Source organism: Artemia franciscana, unplaced genomic scaffold (assembly GCF_032884065.1).
Source record: "Artemia franciscana unplaced genomic scaffold, ASM3288406v1 PGA_scaffold_75, whole genome shotgun sequence".
In the NCBI taxonomy this organism is placed as follows: Eukaryota; Metazoa; Arthropoda; class Branchiopoda; order Anostraca; family Artemiidae; genus Artemia; species Artemia franciscana.
The window spans coordinates 635,302-656,562 of NW_027062711.1; the positions used below are offsets into that span (position 1 = coordinate 635,302).

The following is a 21,261-nucleotide window of genomic DNA, read 5'->3' on the forward strand; positions in this document are numbered from 1 at the left end:
TATATAAAACAAGAAATTATTGTTCATCATTTTTTGAAAGATTACTTCCTTGCGCCAGTAGGGATCGAACATGAGCACTTTCAGTAGAGCGGCACACTCATATCCGCTACACTCTCACAAGGTACTTTGTGTAGGTTCTATTGACAAATTGACTTGTGTAATCAATTATAACACCTCAGGCTAAACTGAGGATTTTTAGAGCTGTTTTTACTAAAAAAAGGAAAAACTTATTTATCTATGGCCTTATTTTATTCAAGATCGTTTTATTGTAATTATTATTGTAATAATATTCCCAATTCTTATTATAATTTTATTTATTATGAAAATTGTTTATCTTATTAATTTGTTAAGGTATTTATTTTATTATTTTTATTTTACTGCCTAATTTTATTGTTTACAAAAGTTCGTCGTAGAAAAATTAGAAGCTTGCTCAAAAAAAATTTACAGGTTTTTTATCACTTTGCATTCTAACTGTCACTGGCAACGCTGGTTGTTTTGAGCTCACATACCTTGCATTCAGTAATAAAATATTAGTTTTTCTATGTAAGCGTCTTGAGTACCGTTTTCCCAAGTTGAGAGTTGGTATCCTCTACCTGGGATTATATAAAAGCTTCCTATATTGGAGATACCCAGGATAATCTCCTTCCGATACAAGCACCATGTGTGGATCTAAGGTATAGACTCCAAATCCATAGATATCGAACAGAGTTTTAGGCTTCTCAACACTGTTATAAAGCAAGTTTAAATGTAATACTGGTCATTTTGTGCTATATAATATAAGATTTATTGATTACTAGCTGTTGTGGTGGCACTTCGCGCCTCCCCAACACCTAGTTGGTGGGGGCGCTTCGCGCCCACCCCCCAAGCCCCCCGCGCGCGTGATATGTATGTTTTTAACTACGTAAAACTTGCAAATATAGAACATTCTTCGCTGTCCCATCGTCTGTGGATATAAATAGATTGTCAGGTTTACCGACTCTTGAACATACAACATATAATTGTCCATGGGAAACGTAATCCATATTCAGATCTATACCTCATTATTCTAATGATTGCCCTTGAGCTTTGTTGATGGTGATTGCTAATCGAACATTCCCTGTGTCCCCGTCGTCATTTATATATCCCCCCTCTGCCCCCCGGCGTCCCTGTTGTAGTTGTGTCCCAGTGTCCCAGTCTGTAATTTCTCTTCGAGTGTCCCGGTAGTCATTTATATTCCCTGTGTCCCGGTTGTTATTTGTGTCCCGGTCCGTAATTTCTCTTTGAGCGTTTTTAATTGACAGTAAGTGTCATCGTATAATGACGTCATATACAAAGCCTTATATACTTATAATGACGTCATATGCAAACCCACAAACAAACAAACATGCATACATACAACTTATTTATATATATATATATATATATATATATATATATATATATATATATATATATATATATATATATATATATATATATATATATATATATAGATATAGTTTCTTTTTTAGTGTTTTTCTTTTTTAGTTTTTCTTTTTTGTCAGTTTTGCATCTTTTTTAGTTTTTTAACCTTTTTTTTCTTTTTAGTTTTTTACCTTTTTTATTTTTTCCTTTTTTATTTTTTTCCTTTTTTTTCTTTTTAGATTTTTTCTTTTTTAGCTTTTTTCGCGCCATATTAGTTACGCACCATTGTAATTGTGTCCCTGTGTCCCACCTGTGATTATAGATAGATATATACATGTTTTGAACTAGGTAAAACCTGTGAATATACAACATTCTTCGCTGTCCCATTGTCTGTGCATATAAATAGATTGTCAGGTTTACCGACTGTTGAACATGCAACACATAATTGTCCATGGGAAAAACAATCCGTATTCAGATCTATATATCATTATTCTAATAATTGCCCTTGAGCTTTGCTGATGGTGATTGCTAATTGAACATTCCTGGTGTCCCGCTCGTCATTTATATATCCCCCTTGTGCCCCCGGCGTCCCCGTTGTAGTTGTTTCCATGTGTCCCAGTCCTCATATATGTTCCCTGTGTCCCGGTCGTTATTTGTGTCCCGGTGTCCCGGTCGTCATTTGTGTCCCGGTCTATAAATTCGTCAGTCTACAAACAACTGCATGACGGTATAATGCTCAATCCTTATAATGACGTCAGTCGACAAACATGAAGTCAGTCGACTCGACAAACATGACGTCAGTCGACATATATGATGTGAGTACACAAACAACTTATTTATATATATATATATATATATATATATATATATATATAATATATATATTTATATATATAGATTTGAAATGCAGGACCAGAATGATATGATAGCACGGGAAAGCTATTTTCTTAAAGAAGGCTTCCTCAATATAAACAAAACAATTTTCTGTCATCCAGTACAAAATAAAATTGGGGAGTAAAGGGGTAAAGAGGCTACTCAAAAGAGGTAATATTTTATGGGGAAAAATACATTTCAGTCTATGGAGAATACCAACAGCTCTTGACAGCTTCATACAAAGAAATTTAATGTGGATTGCCCAATCCAGCTTTTCATCAATTATCATACCTAAATATTTAATGCGGTCAACTCTTTCAATTTCTTCGTGGTCTGCCGTATTTATCTTGCTGTCGTAAACTGGGTCATTTCCATGTTTAAAAATGATATACTTCGTCTTTTTTGTATTAAGGGAAAGCAACCGCTCTTCAAAGAACTCAGTTGCTGCCTAGAGGGAAACTTCAGCGTTTCTAATTAGTTGCTCACGGTTTTTATGTGTTAAAAATACTACTGTGTCGTCCGCAAAATTTATTATATATGCAAAGGGGATATCAGCCGAAAGTTCATTCACATAAATTAAAAAAAAGTAATGGTCCAAGAACTGATCCCTGGGGCTCCCCACAAGTTACATCGAATGAATCTGATAAGATACCAATAGCAAGTATTTTACAACGTCTATTCGTTAAATATGACCGAACCCATTCAAGAACCGTCGACTTTATCCCATATCCTTCTAATGTGTCAAGAAGGATGTCAAAATCAACGCAATCAAAAGCTTTTGTTAAATCTAGAAAAATCGCCAGAGAATATAAACCATCATCTTGCGCCGATTTTATATTCATTATAAGATCCGTAATTGCGAGTTCAGTGGATCTATTTTTCCGAAATCCATATTGTTTATCAGAAATAATTTTATTAGCTTCAAAGTATTCATATAATCTTTTTGCAGCAAGCTTTTCATATATTTTCGAAAAAATTGGAAGTAAGCTGATTGGTCGATAGTTATCGATTACTATTGGGTCTCCTCCTTTAAAAAGTGGAATGAACTTCATGACATATTAGAACATTAATAATACTTACCAGTGTGACTAAAATATAACTGACATAAAAAATGTAATTATATGCCCATTTTTCAATTCCTTCAGAAAAGAGAAAAGCTGTTATAGACCGTTTTGGTGTCATTATGTTTTTTTCCCTTTTTTTGCAAATTCATTGCAATATAACTAGTGACCCTGAATTTGAGGCCAGTCCTCTAGGCAAAATTTTTAATTGTAGTCTTACTATATTGATAATGGTAACAATTTTCCATCAGTGTGACTAATATGCCGTGAACAAAAAAAACTTAATTTTCTGTTCGAGTTTTTGTGGTGTCATTCTTTTTCGTTGTTGGGGGGGAGGAGTTTGTAAATTCATCGAAATATAATGAAGAATAGAAAGTAAATGACCCTGAATTTTAGACCAGCCTCCGAGGCAAGATTATTATATACAGCCCGCCTATAGGAATAATGACATAATAATCTTAATACGTTTTAGGTAGTATTCACCGAGCCTTACTTGCCAAACCTGGATCCCACGATTTAAATGAAAATGGTGATGGAGACATTACCCTTTTATCAAAATACAAGAATCTGATTCGCCAGCAAGATGCACGTCTTCGTGAGTACGAGACAAGACTAAACCAAATGGAAAGCCTGAACGCCACACTTCAGGTATGAAGTTTAGGGGATTCCCTTCCCAGATTTCTAGTTTTTAAATTTTGTATTTCCTGGCAAGTTTAACAGGTTTCTGGTGGAGAATTGTTTCTCTTGTTTTTCTTTCTTTGTTTTTTTTTTTAAATAATAATCTGGGATATTTAATGTCGCATGTATTGTGTTGCAGTTTTGAGATGACAGTACAGTTTGGAGGCTTATGGAAAAATGTCCTTTTATCATTTTCATGTGTTTTCTATTTGTAAATAAACAATAGAAAATACTTTCCCTCTCTCTCTCTCTCTAAAAAAAAAAAAAATCTAACGGTTTGACTGCGAACTCATCCATGCGTTAAGCTATCATTATGGTCGCTTTAAGTCCTTTACGCACATAAATCTCCCTCCATTCACCTAATGCAAGGATTTTTACTTTGCATAGCTTGCAAGAAATCCGAAATTTTTAAAGTACCTTTGTTATTTTACTTTAGCATTGATATTGCTTACAGTGTGATACAATCCTGATTAGGATAAATTTGGAAAGAATTAATCTTTACCTAGCACAGAAGGAATTTCTGATTTTTAAAGGGAACCAATATTCTCTTTATCCGTAAGGGTAAAACAGTCCATCTCAGCGCAACTGAGATGTTTTTGAGTTTTTATATACCGGTTTTTCATAAGCTCTGTATTTTTATCAATTTAAATTGATAAAATACATATGGTATACCGTGATTCCCTTTGAGGAAGATTTAGTTTGCTCTGATAATGAATTAATTACCGTTCTATGCTGTCCAGTTGTCAGTGTTTCGATCTTGATTTGGAAGAACCTTTACACGCCTTTCGCAGTGGGCTGACCGATTTGTGTTCTTCTCCCTGTTTTGTAAATGCAGCCTTTTTTGACAGGATTAAACTATTGTATTACATTGTAGCATTACTACTACACTACTAAAAACTCACTACAGCACCAAACCTCCTGATGCCAATACTGATGTGCAAAATCTTTCTCAGTGCCGTGCTCCGTGCTTCTCCATGCTTAAAAAAAACAGACACATGAGCATTGCGCAGTGTAGCCTTGTTTGATACCACTGATGCGGGGTTCCCTCGGGTTCGATAAATATTTGTTACGAAAATTGCTCTTAAGTCTAAAAGGTGAAATTCTTGTGTGAGTGGGACACAATTTCTGTTAAATATAATGATGCCGTGGGAGCTCCACATATTACTGTAATGTTTATACAAGTCTGATTCTGCTTCTATTTTAGATGAAAAGTATCAAATCGTAAATGATGAAGCGTTAAGTTAAGTTGAAAAAAATTATTGAAATTTTAATTGAAAACCTAAAAATTTTCATAAATGAAAATTTGAACACGGTTTTTTCCTAAAAAGACGGCCAAACCCTTTTTTTATATAAAAAACCTTCAATTTTTTGCTTCTTAAAATTGAGTGTTTTTCGAAATTAGCATTTGAGATTACATTGACATTTAAAAGCTAATTTTATATTATATTTTGTTTCAGGGACAATTGAGTGAGAGAAACTATACGATTGAAAAGTATAAAGATAAAGGTGTCTCGTCATCTAACGATCTTAGCAGAGAAATGGAAAATCTTGCTGTTGAAGATTCTTTTGTAAGTTATTACTCCTCTCCTATTTTTTTTTTCAGTTTTCGTTTCGTTAGAGATCAACTACTACTATTACTACTAATAATACAATGCAGCACAGCTATGCCGGCCTGAGGCCAGCACAGCTATGCATGTTCCTCTCTTATCTCAATATATTCAAAGCCAATCCCTTTATACCTTCCCGAGAAGGTCTTTCCCCCAGGTCTTTCCTTACATTTTCCCACCCCATTTGGGGACGACCTACTTTTCGTTTTACCCTGAACAGTTGCCTGACAAGGACAATCTCGGACAATCTGTCATCCTTCAACCGCAGAACGTGTCCTAATATCTCTACCTTCTCTCATTGCAGCCTGAAAAAGTGGGATTTAACCACATTTCCGGTCAGCTTATTGATATACGTTCAGATCAGAGGGGTGCCTAAAACATTCCATTGGCAATTTCTTAAGAAAACATTTATCAATACTTCATTCACTACAGACCGAAACGTTATATTTTGAAACGTGATCAACTGGTCAGCTCACAACGACAAATAACTTACCCCATGAAAACCTACCACTTACTACATAAATTACTTGCCATATGTCCTAGATAACATTGCTACAAAAATCTGGTAGAGGAAATAGACATCAGTCAACAATAAATATCAAATGAAAAGTAATTAGAGCAGATTTTTAAGTCAAAATTCGGTGCTTAACCTAATCAATTTGAAGAATGCTATAGTAACTCAAATGACAAGATAATAATACGACATGTAGAAAGACTAAAAAGAAAGCAAGGATAGTTCCAGGTGGTGAAAAAGAAACAACAAAAAGACAATGTAAATGTTTCTGCATAGACCTCCATGTTTTTCGAGCCGCAACAAAAATATACCTCGTACTGACCTATTACTGTTGGCCAGGTATCGTGTAAATTAATGGAGCTGCTTATACTTAGTTATGTAGATAGCTCCTGTTCCACTCAAAATGGTCAGTTAGGCTTTAGAGTAGGCCTAAGTACAGATCATGTTCATTGTTTCCTTGCACACATGTTGATTAATTGTGAGGAAAAGGGGGAAAGCTTAAATTGGTTGCACGCAATATTAGGACAGCTTTTGACTCTGGTCTACTTTTAAGCATCGCTCATTTTAAGTGATATTCAGTATTGTCTATTTAGGTCTAATCCTTAACGCTTATTTTTTTTACCATAAGTTTTAAAAATAAAGAAAAAATCTCAGGTCATCTACTCCTACTAATAGACCTGGAATACTGGTTCCTCTTTATAAAGGCATTAGACAGGGAGCTGTTACTACTAAAAACTATTAACGCACCGCAACTCCAAGCCGCTTGAGGCCAATACAGCTTCGCACGCTCCTCCTCCTTCCCTATCTGTTCAAAGTCTCCCTCTTTACACCCTCCCAAGAAGTTCCATGGCATCCTTTCATCCCTGACGAGGACGACCTGCTTTCGGTTTAACCCTAAACGGTTGGCCGAAAAGGACAATCTTCAGCATTCTGTCATCCTTCATCCGCAGAACGTGGCCTAGCCATCTCAGTCTTTCTTTAATTATAGCTCTAGAAAGCGGGATTGAACCACATTTTTCGTACATCCTACTGTTATAAATACGGTCAGTCAGCTGGGTAACCAGAACAATCCGTTGGCAATTTTTCTGGAAAACATCTAGTCAATCTTCATCCGCTTTTTTAAGCGCCAGGGAGCTACTAGCTTCCCTCTTTTTATAAAAAAAGTAGTGTTTTCGGGCCACAGCAGGTAATATTACAGAGTTGTATGTTTTGAATAATTGATGTTACGTTATTGAGCTATGGTGATAATAACCTGATAATAACGCATATTAGCCGCTTTGCAGAGACTGTTTCCATAGTCTCTGCTAAGCTTCTTTCAATCACCGTTATCTCGCAACAATATACGACACAGTTGCCCCCCCCCCCCTGTCCTGTACATTGCACCCTTCTGGAAGATTCTAACAAATGTTGATAAATTGAAAATCCGATCCACTTTTTTTCCATTTCGCAAAATACCTACTGAGATATTCAATTTGGACATGCAATTAAGAAATCATCAACAGTCTTCAAATAGTAGATCCTACTATAGCTGTTGCTAAGCTTATCGAGAAACTCAACCTCAAGATTTCAAGACATGCTTGGAGCCAACTTCTTCAACTATAGTAACCTTGTCATAGTTGCATAGTGATATTTTACTTTTGTTTTGTTTTTTCTCTTTGCAGTGCTCTGTCATTTTCTTTTTGTACAAAGAGGGGTCTTCAATAGATAGTAATAATAATAATAATAATAATAATAATAATAATAATAATAATAATAATAATTACAAATGGAATAATCATACCCTTTTAATATAGAGTATCTTGATCATATTCTTGTCAGTCTTTACTACTCAGCCTTAAAAAGATACGAATTGAATTATTAATTAATTCATTATTATTATTATTGTATAAATATTATTACATAAATTATTAATATTATAATTATAAATTATAAATATAAATAAAATATTATAAATATTATTACATCATTATCATTATAAAAACATTCATTAATTATTGAATTAATGAATGTAAAAGTGCCTGTAAGAGCAATGCATTTGTTCTTTGGCCAGTTTCGTTTTTTTTCGTAGTAACTGTAGTTCGTAGTAACTGTTAGGGGTCGTGCGGCTTAATAGTATCCAAAGCTGTAAAACGTGGAATTTGATATCAATAGATACAACAAAAGAATTACCGTATTATTCTGATTACAAATACATAAGATTCATAAAGTTTAGTGCTACCCATCAAAAGGTACGAGCCTGAGAAAATTTGCCAGATTTTCGAAAAAGTGAAAACCACACTGTCAGATTCTACGTATCAGAGAACTCTAATGTAAAGGTTAGAAGCTCCCAACTGCAGAAATGTGGAATTTTTGCATTTCTTTTGCCAGAAGACAGAAAGCAGATGAGGGCAACTAGCCCACCTCCCACGCTCCTTTTCCCCAAATTTGTCTTATCAAAATTTTAGACAACCATTTTGTTCAACATGGTTGAAAACCCCCCACAGCCTCTGGGGAAAGGTCTATAAGTCATGGGATTTGCCCATTGTTTAGGTATAGTATTAGTTATTGGGAAGTATACAGACATTTTTTGGGAGGAGGGAGGATAATATTCCGCTGGGGGGGATTTGCCGGGTGAAATTTCATGCTGGAATTCCTGTAGTTTACCAGAATTCCTATACGAAATTCTTTTTATTTGTCTTACTTTCTCTTTGCCGAATCAATCTTACATGTGGATAAATTAAGGGAAATAAGCCAGGGGAAATTTCTACCGAGCTGGAAGTATCTAGAGGATCTTCCCCTAGGTGGAGGGGGATTTTCCACGGGAGGAATTCTACATCGGGATGTTTTCCGCGGGATAAATTCTCCAGGGAGGATTTTCTGTTGGAGCAAATTTTTACTAGAAGGGGTGGGGGAATTTCTGAGGAAAGTTTTCAGCTGAGGAAAGTTTTCAGCTGAGGAGGGGAGATCTGGCATTATTTTTTTTTCAAATGAAAGTTTTCTCCCATTGCAGAAATGTGGAATTTTGTATTTTTTGCCAGAAGACAGAAAGGGGATGTGGTGTTTTTTGTTTGTTTTGTTTTTTCTTTTTTCTTCAGGAGTGATTGTATCTAACCTATAGTTCTAAATTGTTTAGAATGTAGTGGTCAACTAGCCCACCTCCCACGCTCCTTTTCCCAAAGTTGTCTGATCTAATTTTGAGACTACCATTTTGCTCGACATGGTTGAAAGGTTTAGTTATTATGCCTTTGGGGATTACCTGACCCCCCACAGCCTTTGGGGAAAGGTCTGTAAGTCATGGGATTGCCCATTGTTTACGTATAGTATTAGTTATTGGGAAGTATACAGACATTTTTTGAGAGGATGGAGGATAATATTCCGCTGGGGGGGGATTTGCCGGGGGAAATTTTATGCTGGAATTCCTGGAGTGTACCAGAACTCCTATGCAAAATTCTTTTTATTTGTCCTACTTTCTCTTTGCGGAATCAATCTTACATGTGAATAAATGGAAATTTCTACCGAGTTTGAAGTCTCTAGAGGATCTTTCCGTAGGGGGAGGGGAATTTTCCATGGGAGGAATTCTACATCGGAATGTTCTCCGCGGGATAGATTCTCCAGGGGGAATTTTCTGTGAGAGCAACTTTCTACTAGGATGGGTGGAGGGACATCTGGGAAGATTTTTCAGCTGAGGGGGGGGGGGGGTTTCCGGCATGATTTTTTTTTCAAATGAAAGTTTGCTAAGAAAAATTTTTCAGCCGATATCATTTTCAAAAAATTTTCAGGGGATCTTTCAGCGAGAATGGAAATGCCAGGAGGAATTTTTTTGGCGTGGGGGGGGGGTTCGTGGGAGGAACCTTCCGTAGATGGAAGGAATTTTCTCGAATTTACTTTCGTGTATTTGGTGGGAGAAGAAATTGGGATCTAGTACGCTCGCTAACGATAAAAAAAAATCTTTAATGACAGTAAGAAAGAATTTAAGTCTGGTCGCACCATCTTATCACACAATAGAAAAGTAATAGTTTCTATAATTTAAATCATACAGAACAGATATATATGTGCCTCTTTTTGTGGGTAGAATGTATCTTGCATAGATCTACTTGCATACTTTGTGATAAACAAGGAAATAAACATTATTAGAAGCTGACGAAGAAGGGATTATTAGCATGAAGAAGTGCCAATTACGTTATATTTTGCCATATTAAAGGGTTACCACTAGTGTTACCAACTTAGAAAAAGGGGGTTAAGATTATCCTTCTCATGATAATCCTCGAATTGTAAGTACGACTATGTTCGTAAAAAAACTGAAACTTCAAAGTACGGTAATTATTTTTTGTATCCAGCCCTTATTTAACCTTGTTTTTTAGATTGAAATCTTGGAGTTATAAAATAATGTTTGCGCATCTTCTATTTGTCGACAGAACGCACCTTTTGTCTGACAAGGATCCTCCACAGAAGTCTTGCTTGAACTAAGTTCAAAGCAAAGTTTATAATTTATTATAAACTAAGTTTATAATTTATTTATTATTTAAAATATCAAACTTATTTTATAATCTATATATATAAAAATAAGTTGTCTGTCTGTGGATGTGTGGATGGATGTGTGGATGGATGTGTCAGGTGACGTCACCTGAAAAAACTGGATTAGGTGACGTCAAAACTGAAAAAACTAAAAAAAGGCAAAAACTACAAAAAAAAACTAAAAACTAATAAAAAAAATAAAAAAGCTAAAAAACTAAAAAAACTATAAAGGTAAAAACCAATAAAAAACTAAAAAAAAAACTGAAAAAACTAAAAAAAGGCAAAAACTACAAAAAAAAACTAAAAACTAATAAAAAAAGTAAAAAAGCTAAAAAACTAAAAAAACTAAAAAAACTAAAAAAAGGTAAAAAAATAAAAAAAATAAAAAATAAAAAAAAACTAAAAAAAAGGAAAAAACTGAAAAATAAGCTAAAATAAAGGTAAAAACCAATAAAAAACTAAAAAAAAAAAAGGAAAAAACTAATAAATGACGACACTCAAAGAGAAAGCGACCAGGACAAAAGGAATGTTCGATTAGCAATCAACAAAGCACCGGGACACAGGGAGTATAAATGACGACCAGGACATAAGTAAAAAAAAAAAACTATCTATATATATAAAAATAAGTTGTCTGTGGATCTGTGGATCGTGGATCAGGTGACGTCACCTGAAAAAACTGGATCAGGTGACGTCAAAACTGAAAAAACTAAAAAAAGGCAAAAACTACAAAAAAAACTAAAAACTAATAAAAAAATAAAAAAGCTAAAAAACTAAAAAAACTAAAAAAAGGCAAAAACTACAAAAAAAACTAAAAACTAATAAAAAAGCTAAAAAACTAAAAAAACTAAAAAAAAGGCAAAAACTACAAAAAAACTAAAAACTAATAAAAAAAATAAAAAAGCTAAAAAACTAAAAAAACTAAAAAAAGGTAAAAAACTAAAAAATAAATAACGACCGGGACACAGGGACACAACTACAACGGGGACACCGGGGGAAACAGGGGGATATAAATGACGACCGGGACAAAAAAACTAAAAAGAAATAAAAACTAAAAACTAATAAAAAAAACTAAAAAATCTAAAAATCTAAATAAGCTAAAAAAGAAAAAAAAGGAAAAAAATAAAGGAGAAAAACAAAACTAAAAAACGAATGTATATACAGACCGGGACACCGGGATACAAATGATGACCGGGACCCGGGACACAGGGAATATAAATGACGACCGGGACACAGGGACACAACTACAACGGGGACACCGGGGGAAACAGGGGGATAACCTGACAATCTATTTATATGCAAAGACAATGGGACAGCAAAGAATGTTGTATATTCGCAAGTTTATATAACATAGGGACACAACTACAATGGCGCGTAACTATTATGGCGCGTAACGACTTACGCGCGCGGGGGGGCTTGGGGGGGGCGCGAAGCGCCCCCACCAACTAGGTGTTGGGGTGGCGCGAAGCGCCACCCCAACAGCTAGTTGTAATATATTAATATAAAGCTTAGCAATTGTGCCTACGGAAAATGCATTTCCTTTCGTGTTTTCTTAATATTATTTTTTCAACGTTTAGCTTCGAGTAAAATTGAAATCTAGTATTATTCAAAAAACAGATTGGTAGCTTACAAGAGTAGAAACTGGTGCTACTGTCCAGGAAAGTGAGATCGGAATTTTTGTTAGAAAGTGAGCTCAGACGCTTCTTACAGCATTCTATTTTGCCAATTACATCAGCTAAGCTGTTTTTCTTGTTATTATACTAAAGAAAATTCGTAGAAACGTCAAAAGTTAGATGGCATGGATTGTTTTTTTGTCGACACTACTGCCAGTTTTCATTTTTATGGCACTTGGTATTAACCAAGTAACATATAGCAGTCGCCAATTCTGTCGGTCTGTCTGTCGGTCTGTCGGTCCCGGTTTTGCTACTTTAGGCACTTCCAGGTAAGCTAGGACGATGAAATTTGGCAAGCGTATCAGGGACCGGACCAGATTAAATTAGAAATAGTCGTTTTCACGATTTGACCATCTGGGGGGGGGGGAGTGGGGGCCCGGTTAATTCGCAAAAAATAGAAAAAATGAAGTATTTTTAACTTATCAGCGGGTGATTGGATCTTAATGAAATTTGATGTTTGGAATGATATTGTGTCTCAGAGCTCTTATTTTAAATCCCGACCGGATCTGATGACATTGGGGGGAGTTGGAGGGGGAAAACCTAAAGTCCCGGTTTTGCTACTTTAGGCACTTCCAGGTAAGCTAGGACGATGAAATTTGGCAAGCGTATCAGGGACCAGACCAGATTAAATTAGAAATAGTCGTTTTCCCGATTTGACCATCTGGGGGGGGGAGTAGGGGCCGGTTAATTCGGAAGAAATAGAAAAAATGAAGTATTTTTAACTTATGAGCGGGTGATTGGATCTTAATCAAATGTGATGTTTGGAATGATATTGTGCCTCAGAGCTCTTATTTCAAATCCCGACTGGGTCTGATGAGATTGGGGGGAGTTGGAGATGGGAAACCTAAAATCTTGGAAAACACTTAGAGTAGAGGGATCGGGATGGAACTTGATGGGAAAAATAAGTGCAAGTCCCAGATACATGATTGACATAATCGGAACTGATTTGCTCTCTTTGGGGTAGTTGGGGGGGGGAGTAATTCTTAAAAATTAAAAAAATGAGGTATTTTCAACTTACGAACGGGTGATGGGATCTCAATGAAATTTGATGTTTAGAAGGATATCGTGTCTTAGAGTTCTTATTTTAAATCCCGACCGGATCTGGTGATGGGGGCGGGGAGTTGGGAGGGGGAAACCTAAAACTTGGAAAACACTTAGAGTGGAGGGATCGGGATGAAACATGGTGGGAAAAATAAACACAAGTCCTAGATAGATGATTGACATAAACGGAACGGATCCGCTCTCTTTTGGGTAGTTGGGGGGGGGGGGGTGTTTCTGAAAAAAATAAAAAAAATGAGGTATTTTTAACTTATGAACGGGTGATCGGATCTCAATGAAATTTGATATTTAGAAGGATATCGTGGCTCAGTGCTCTTATTTTAAACCCGACCGGATCTGGTGACATTGGGGGGGGGGAGTTGGGAGGGAGAAACCTAAAAATTGGAAAACACTTAGAGTGGAGGGATCGGGATGAAACTTGGTGGAAAAAAACACGAGTCCTAGATACATGATTGACATAACTAGAACGGATCCGCTCTCTTTGGGGTAGTTGGGGGGGGGGTTAATTCTGAAAAATTAGAAAAAATGAGGTATTTTTAACTTACGAACGGGTGATTGGATCTCCATGAAATTTGATTTTTAGAAGGATATCGTGTCTCAAAGCTCTTATTTGAAATTCTGACCGGATCTAGTGACATTGGGGGAAGTTTGGGGTGGGGAGACCTAAAATGATGGGAAACGCTTAGATTTCAGGGATTGGGATGAAACTTGGTTGGAAAAATAAGCAGAAGTCTTGCATACCTGATTTACATAATTGGAACGGATCCGCTCAATTGCGGGGGGGGGGGGGGTAATTCTGAAAAATAAGAAAAATGACGTATTTTTAACTTAGGAGTGATCGGATCTTCCTGAAACTTCATATTTAGAAGGACCTCGTAACTCCGATATCTTATTTTAAATCTCAACCGGATCAAGCGTAATTGGGGGGGGAGCAGTTGGGGGGACCGGAAATCTTAGAAAATACGTAAAGCGGTGAGATCAGGATGAAACTGGATGGACAGAATAGAAACCTGTCTAAGATACGTGACTGACATAACTGGACCGGATCTGCTCTCTTTGGTGGAATGGGGGGGGGGGGGTAATTTTGAAAATTGAGGTATTTGTAACTTACGAAAGGGTGACCAGATCTTAATGAAATTTGATATTTAGAAGGATCTTGTGCTTTAAAGTTCTAATTTCAAATTCCGACCAGATCCTGTGACATTCGGGGGAATTGGAGGGGTAACCGGAATTCTTGGAAAACATGAAAATTGGAGTATTTATATCTTACGAATAGATGATCGGATCGTAATGAAATTTGATTTTTAGAAGGAATTCATGTCTCAGAGCTCTTATTTCAAATCCCGACCATATCTTTTGACATTGTGGGGATTTGGAGGGGAAAATCTTGGGAAAACACTTGGAGTGTAGGAATCGGGATGAAGCTTGGTGGATAGAATAAACAAATGTCCTTGATACGTGATTGACAGAATCGTACTGGATTCGCTCTCTTTGGGGGAGTTGGGGGGAGGGGTTCAGTGATTTGGCGAGTTCGGTGCTTCTGGACGTGCTAGGGCGATGAAAATTTGTAGGCGTGTCAGGGAGCTGCACAATTTGACTTGATAAAGTCGTTTTCCCAGATTCGACAATCTGGGGGGCAAAAGGGAGAGGAAAAATTAGAAAAAATTAGGTATTTATAATTTACGAGTGGGTGATCGGATCTTAATGAAGGACTTTGTGACTCAGAGCTCTTATTTTAAATCTTGACCGGCATTAAGCCTCTTATTTTCCTTTTTAAATCAATCTATTGATTCATAGAATTTTGTTAGAGCTCATACCATATGATCTCTTGGCTCTTAGCTCTTCTCGCCTCGTCACAAGTGCCATATGAGCTCTTAGCTCTTGTTAAATATTGAAGTATTTCGGTGGTTTACGCTAATCAGGTTTTATTCTTTGCTTAAACCTTTGGGTGTCAGAAAAGAGTAAATGAAACAGGGGTGTATCCAGGCCTTTTAATCGGAGGGTGGGTTACGAAAAATCAAAAAACTTTATCAAAAGGCTAATTTTATTACGTTTTTGTAAGTCAGAAACACATATCGGGGTTTTTTTTCAAACCCCCCGGCGCCTTCTCTGAATACGGCCGTGAAGTCAAAACCTATTGAGTAAAAGGCAAGCATCAGTTAATCTATGTACTTATTTATAATCTTTATTATTACTTCAGAATCTTGATCACAACATAACGATGGATCAGTTACAGAAGACATCTGCGGAGATGATTGAGTTGAAAACGGAATTATCGATGGTGAAGAATCAGTTGGACACTGTGTTAACTGAACGTGTAACTCTTGAAGCTGAGTTGGAATCGATGAAGAAAGATCAAGAAGACTTATTGCTTCTCTTCTCTGATCAGGAATCCAAGCTGTCAGCGTACAAAAAACGCTTATTGCAACTCGGTGAAGATGTATGTTTTTTTTCTTCTATATGTATATATATATATATATATATATATATATATATATATATATATATATATATATATATATATATATATATATATATATATATATATATATATATATATATATATATATATATATATATATATATATATATATATATATATATATATAGTATACATACAGGATGGGCCAAAAGTCACTGACCCATTTCAATTGTAAATAATTTTCATTAACTTAGATAGTTAGTTATCTCTTTTTGTTCAGAGGGGGGGGGGGGCTGCAATTTATTAACGCATTTAAAAGTTTATTTATTTGCATTTTTATCACGTTTTTATGATTTGGACAAAAATTTCCTTTTTTGGGGTTAGGGGGAAAACCCCTCTTCCTCTAGATACGACCTTGGTCAGATGATTCTAGTCAAACATAAAGAAAATTGAATCACTGCAACCTCGAAGCTCATAGTGTTAGTTCCGATAAAAAAAGAGAAATATTTGATATTGTAGACCTCCAAACCATAGGGCATATTTAAGCATTTTTTCAAGGCAGATTCGTTCGCGAGAGATCTGTATTGAGTCTATATCTAATGAGAGCACTTGAAGAGTGAATTTTACATCATAAGAGGCTCAACCCGAGAAGGTTAACAACCTCTTTCACGGTCAATACCTAACAGTTCGAACATAATTTATCACGAACATTAGCTAAATCACAACGTACTCTTGTCTAATTTGCTCCCAAGGGAATATAAATTATTCTGCTCCTTGGTGTGATCTATTCAGAACTTTTTTTTGTCTTTGTTATTATTTTTTTTTAATTATTATTTAGTTTCTTTTAATCTGTGAAATAAAAACTTAATGGGCCTTTTATATGGGCTTGTAGCTTACACAGCCAATGTATGTAACCAATGTGCTTGTTTTCTTGATTTATTCTTATTTTTGCGTAAGGATATATTTCTCTGGAGTGTTCAGCTTATCCTGTATCTTTGTAGTTGACACAATGAATTTTGCTCTCCTTTGGCCAGGGTTGAAATTTTGTAATACCTATTTGTATTGTTATAGATTTACATTACCTTTATTAGACAAAGTCAGCCTCATATATCTGTATAAATCAGTCCTTGGGCGGTGGAAGGATGATACTAGAAATTGAATGTTAAACGTTGAATAGTAGATAATTATAATAAAAAGGAAAAAGATTATTCTTTGCGGTTTTCCGCAGATCTTGAGTCGCAGATGAAGGCTCACCTGGTTTCTGATTTTAACCACTGCATTTCTTGCGGATACTCTGTGAGACCTAAGGGGTTGATAACGTATTTGATTATGTGATTGAGGAAGTGGTTCAAGGTTTATTTTAGGGATTACTAAAGTTTCGGCTTCTCTTTTGAGAAAGCCGAAATACAACTCATTTGTTTTTAAATCACCTGAATCTTTGTTCAAAGCTAGACCTAAATGTTCGTATTTATAAATTTCAACAACTTCTTTGTAGTGCTGGACAATGCCTTTGTCATGCGAAATTGGGTTAGCTTGGTTAAATAAAATAGTATAGTCTGGATTATTAAATATGCGTTCTTAGAGGGCAGAGTCAAAATTTTCTGTTTTTCTCTGCTTTTTAAGAGTGTTATTAATTAAGGCAGAGTACTGAGTTAACCGTTGATCAGTAAGTCGTTGATCAGTTCTTGCGATGTACGATAGTTCATTCAGGTTTTTCGCAAAGAGTTAATATTTGTGATTTGGTAAAATTTATCACATTTAGTTTACATATTGCTGCTAAACAGAGGAATATATTAACAGGATAAGCTTGTTTTGGTGTTACTTGGTTGTTCTACATTTGCTTGTTTTTTTGTTGTTTTTTTTTTGTTTTTTTTTTTTCTTTCATAGGCATATATTTTGGGGTGATACCTGACACGGGGATGCCATAGGTATTCTGTGGTAGGCACAACACTTGACTGGGTAGAGAATTTAAAGTGCCGAAACCCTATAGGCAAGTGTATTCTCTTGAAAAGCTCTTGTGTTGGGTTGTTGCCTCTGAATTATTTGTCTTTACTGTTTTTATTGTTTGGTAAATGACGACTTATATTTATTGACGACATGACTGCCTTTCCATGGATTATTCTTTATGGGTGATTGTGTATGGCTATGCTGTTTGACCTATGTGATTGTATGGATAAGTAGGGTTAAGGCCTCATTCAAGTCCTGGTCTATACTTATCACTAATTTAGGAAAACAGTCTTCCTTTTCTCCTTCTGTCTCTCTTTTTTTTTTTTTTTTTTTTTTTTTTTTTTTTTTTTTTTTTTTTTTAATGTGTTTGTGCTGTTGCATTGGTGATTTCTCTTTTCGTTATAAATATAATATTTCCTTCGATTTTTGGAAATGTGGTCTGAAACCCCTTTAACGTACGGGGAGACCAAGATAAACTGAATTCACCCTTTGATTTGCGTTTACTATATCATTATCTGATAATTTTTGATACGTTTTGCAATTACAGAATTTATTAAACTAATTGGATAACCATTTCCAAATAAAATATCTCTAAGATGATCAAGCTTGAATACAGGAAACGTGGAGAACAAACTTGCAAAGCTTAGAGAAGTTACCACTCCTCTTTTCACAGGAGGAGAATGATTAGAGGAAATATCTAAGTAACGGTCACTATGTATGGGTTTTCTATAGACTCCAAACTCGGAGCATGCATCACTTCGGTGAACCAGGACATCTAAGAAGGGAAGACGCCTTTCTACCTCTGATTCTGAGTAAATTTAAGTTTTGCATCCAAGGAGTTAGGCAAGTGAAGGAAAGACTCCAGGGATTCGGCACCATGCTTTCACAAACAAAAAATATCATCTTTAAAATGAACCCAAAATTCCGGTTTTCAAAAACTTTGCAAAATAGCCTTTTCTTTAAGGTTTTCCATGAAGATATCAGCCGCAATTGGTGAAAGGGGGCGCCCATTGGAAGCCTATATTTCTGTCTATAAAAATGCCTCTGTAATGGAAGTAAAAAGAAGTTCTGTTACAAAGGACTGTAAGTGAAAGAAGTGTCTGATTAGAAAGTGTAGATTTTTCTGAAGTGGATTGGTTAGAACTGAGTTTATGCTCCGAAATCCTTTCGGCCTTTTGAGGATCACAATTTGTATACATTGAATCGGCATCAAAGCTGCCTATTCTTGTATTTGGTTTAACCGAAACTTGCTTTAACATTGAACCAAAATCAGCCGAACTTTTAATATGGGGTTTTTGAGCCTATATATATATATATATATATATATATATATATATGTATATATATATATATATATATATATATATATATATATATATATATATATATATATATATATATATATATATATATATATATATATATATATATATATATGCCATAAATATAGGCATATATTTTGGGGGTGATACCTAGCACGGGGATACCATGGGGAATTTATGGTAAGCACGCCACTTGCCTGGGTAGGGAATCTAAAGTGCCAAAAACCTATAGGCAAGTCTGTATTCTCCTGACGAGCCCTTGTGGTGGGTTGTCGCCTTTGAATTATTTGTCTTTTTTATTATTTTTTATATTTGGTAAATGACGACTTATACTTACTTACGACACGACTGCCTGTCCATGGGTTATTCTTTATGGTTGATTGTGTATGGCTATGCTGTTTGACCTATGTAATTGGATGGATGAGTAGGGTTAAGGTCTCATTCAAGTACTGATATATATTAATTACTAGAGTAGGGCAACAGTCTGCCTTTTCTCCTTCTGTCTCTTTTTTTTTTTTTTTTTTATTTTTTATGGAGTATGTTTATTTATGTGTTTGTGTTGTTGCATTGGTGATTTCTCTTTTCATTTTATATATATATATATGTATATATATATATATATATATATATATATATATATATATATATATATATATATGTATATATATATATATATATATGTATATATATATATATATATATATATATATATATATATATATATATATATATATATATATATATATATATATATATATATATATATATATATATATACATGCATATATTATATGTATATATGTACATACATATTTTATATGTATATATGTACATACATGTATTATATGTATATAAAAATAACAGATATAAAGATAAACAGGTAATAAAAGTTTTTAAGCATCTAGACACCACACTCTTTTTTGCAAGTAATTAAATGCATTTTTTCTACAGGTTGGAGAAGAAGAAGAAATTTTAGATGATGTTGATGATGTTTAAGATGACTGACGAAAGATTCCATTGTGGGTGTGTTTTGTTGAACTAATTTAAATATATTTTTTTAAATTTTGATTCCTTTCAGGATGGTTAAATAAAATTAATGATTTTCTTTTATTCTTTTCTCCGAAGTACTTTATTTTCTTTTTTTCATTAACAGAATTCCTGTCTTTGTAGATTTATTTATGATATGCTGTTAACCTGCCACTGAGATATTAGCCAGCTATGTGTATGGCTGGTGAAGAATTCCCGAGGGACCTGCTTTTTAACGTAAGAAACAACTAAGTACCTTATGCTTCTCCAAAAAAGGGTTAGTACCCAGAGTTTCCACCTGATTCACTACAGTAAATGTTAATAAGCCTGCCAAAAACATCACACAATCTGTAAAAGAATAGATAGCCCATCTTTATATTTCCAATTCCCTTTATTTGATTTTGTTTTAGAAAACATTGTTTTTTTTTAGTTTACTGATTTCATGTGTATATATTAATAGCAACTTAATTTGTATTGAGAGCGTCACTATTGCTTCTAATGAATGCTTGATTATCAAAAAAAGGGCAAGATTAGCTTCTAAGTAACGGTGCCAGGGCCGTATCCAGGATTGTGTTCTGGGGGAGGGGCTACACAAAAAAAAACATCTAATATTTGTTTATATGTATTTCTGTTGCGTCTTTACGAGTTGTACAATATTTCGAGGGGAGTTAGCCCGTATCCCAACCCCCTCCCCCCAAGATACAGTCTTGACGCTGATGTTAGTTTTTGAAATATATACGTTCCCCATTCATAGATTTAAATTTTTTCACGTCGAGGTTTCACGTCTGTATGCAAGTGCATTTCTTGCGGGATTTACGGACTTATAGATACATCTATATATTCACCTTCGGTATTCAGTATATTAAACACCACCGGTCGAAAATTTTCTCCTCAGAACTATACCAAGTTTTATTATTTGAATAAAACACCGACACCCATGGTGCAGAGGCTCCTGAGAAATGATTAAATAAAAAAAAACTAATTTTTTTTAGCTGAAAGTAAGGAGCGACATTAAAACTTAAAACGAACAGAAATTACTCCGTATATAAAATGGTTTGTCCCCTCCGCAATGCCCCGCTCTTTACGCTAAAGCTTTTAATTGTTTTAAAAAGCAGAATTGTGGCAAAGAGTCAAGTTTTTAATTGTTTTAAAATGTAGAATTGTGACAAAGAATCAAACTTTAGCGTAAAGAGCGAGGGATTGCG

The 21,261-nt window shown here is 35.0% G+C and overlaps 1 protein-coding gene across 1 annotated transcript in view; it reads left to right on the forward strand.

The window, feature by feature from the left end:
- Nucleotides 1-20,140, forward strand: part of LOC136042208 (general vesicular transport factor p115-like) — a 93,254-nt gene extending 73,114 nt beyond the window's left edge. The window contains exons 12-15 of the mRNA XM_065727143.1: nt 3,790-3,965; nt 5,453-5,563; nt 15,540-15,779; nt 19,982-20,140. Of these exons, the coding sequence (XP_065583215.1) occupies nt 3,790-3,965; nt 5,453-5,563; nt 15,540-15,779; nt 19,982-20,026 (572 nt within the window). The 3' untranslated portion in view covers nt 20,027-20,140. The remainder of the gene's footprint in view (nt 1-3,789; nt 3,966-5,452; nt 5,564-15,539; nt 15,780-19,981) is intronic.
- The last annotated feature ends 1,121 nt before the right edge of the window (nt 20,141-21,261 follow it).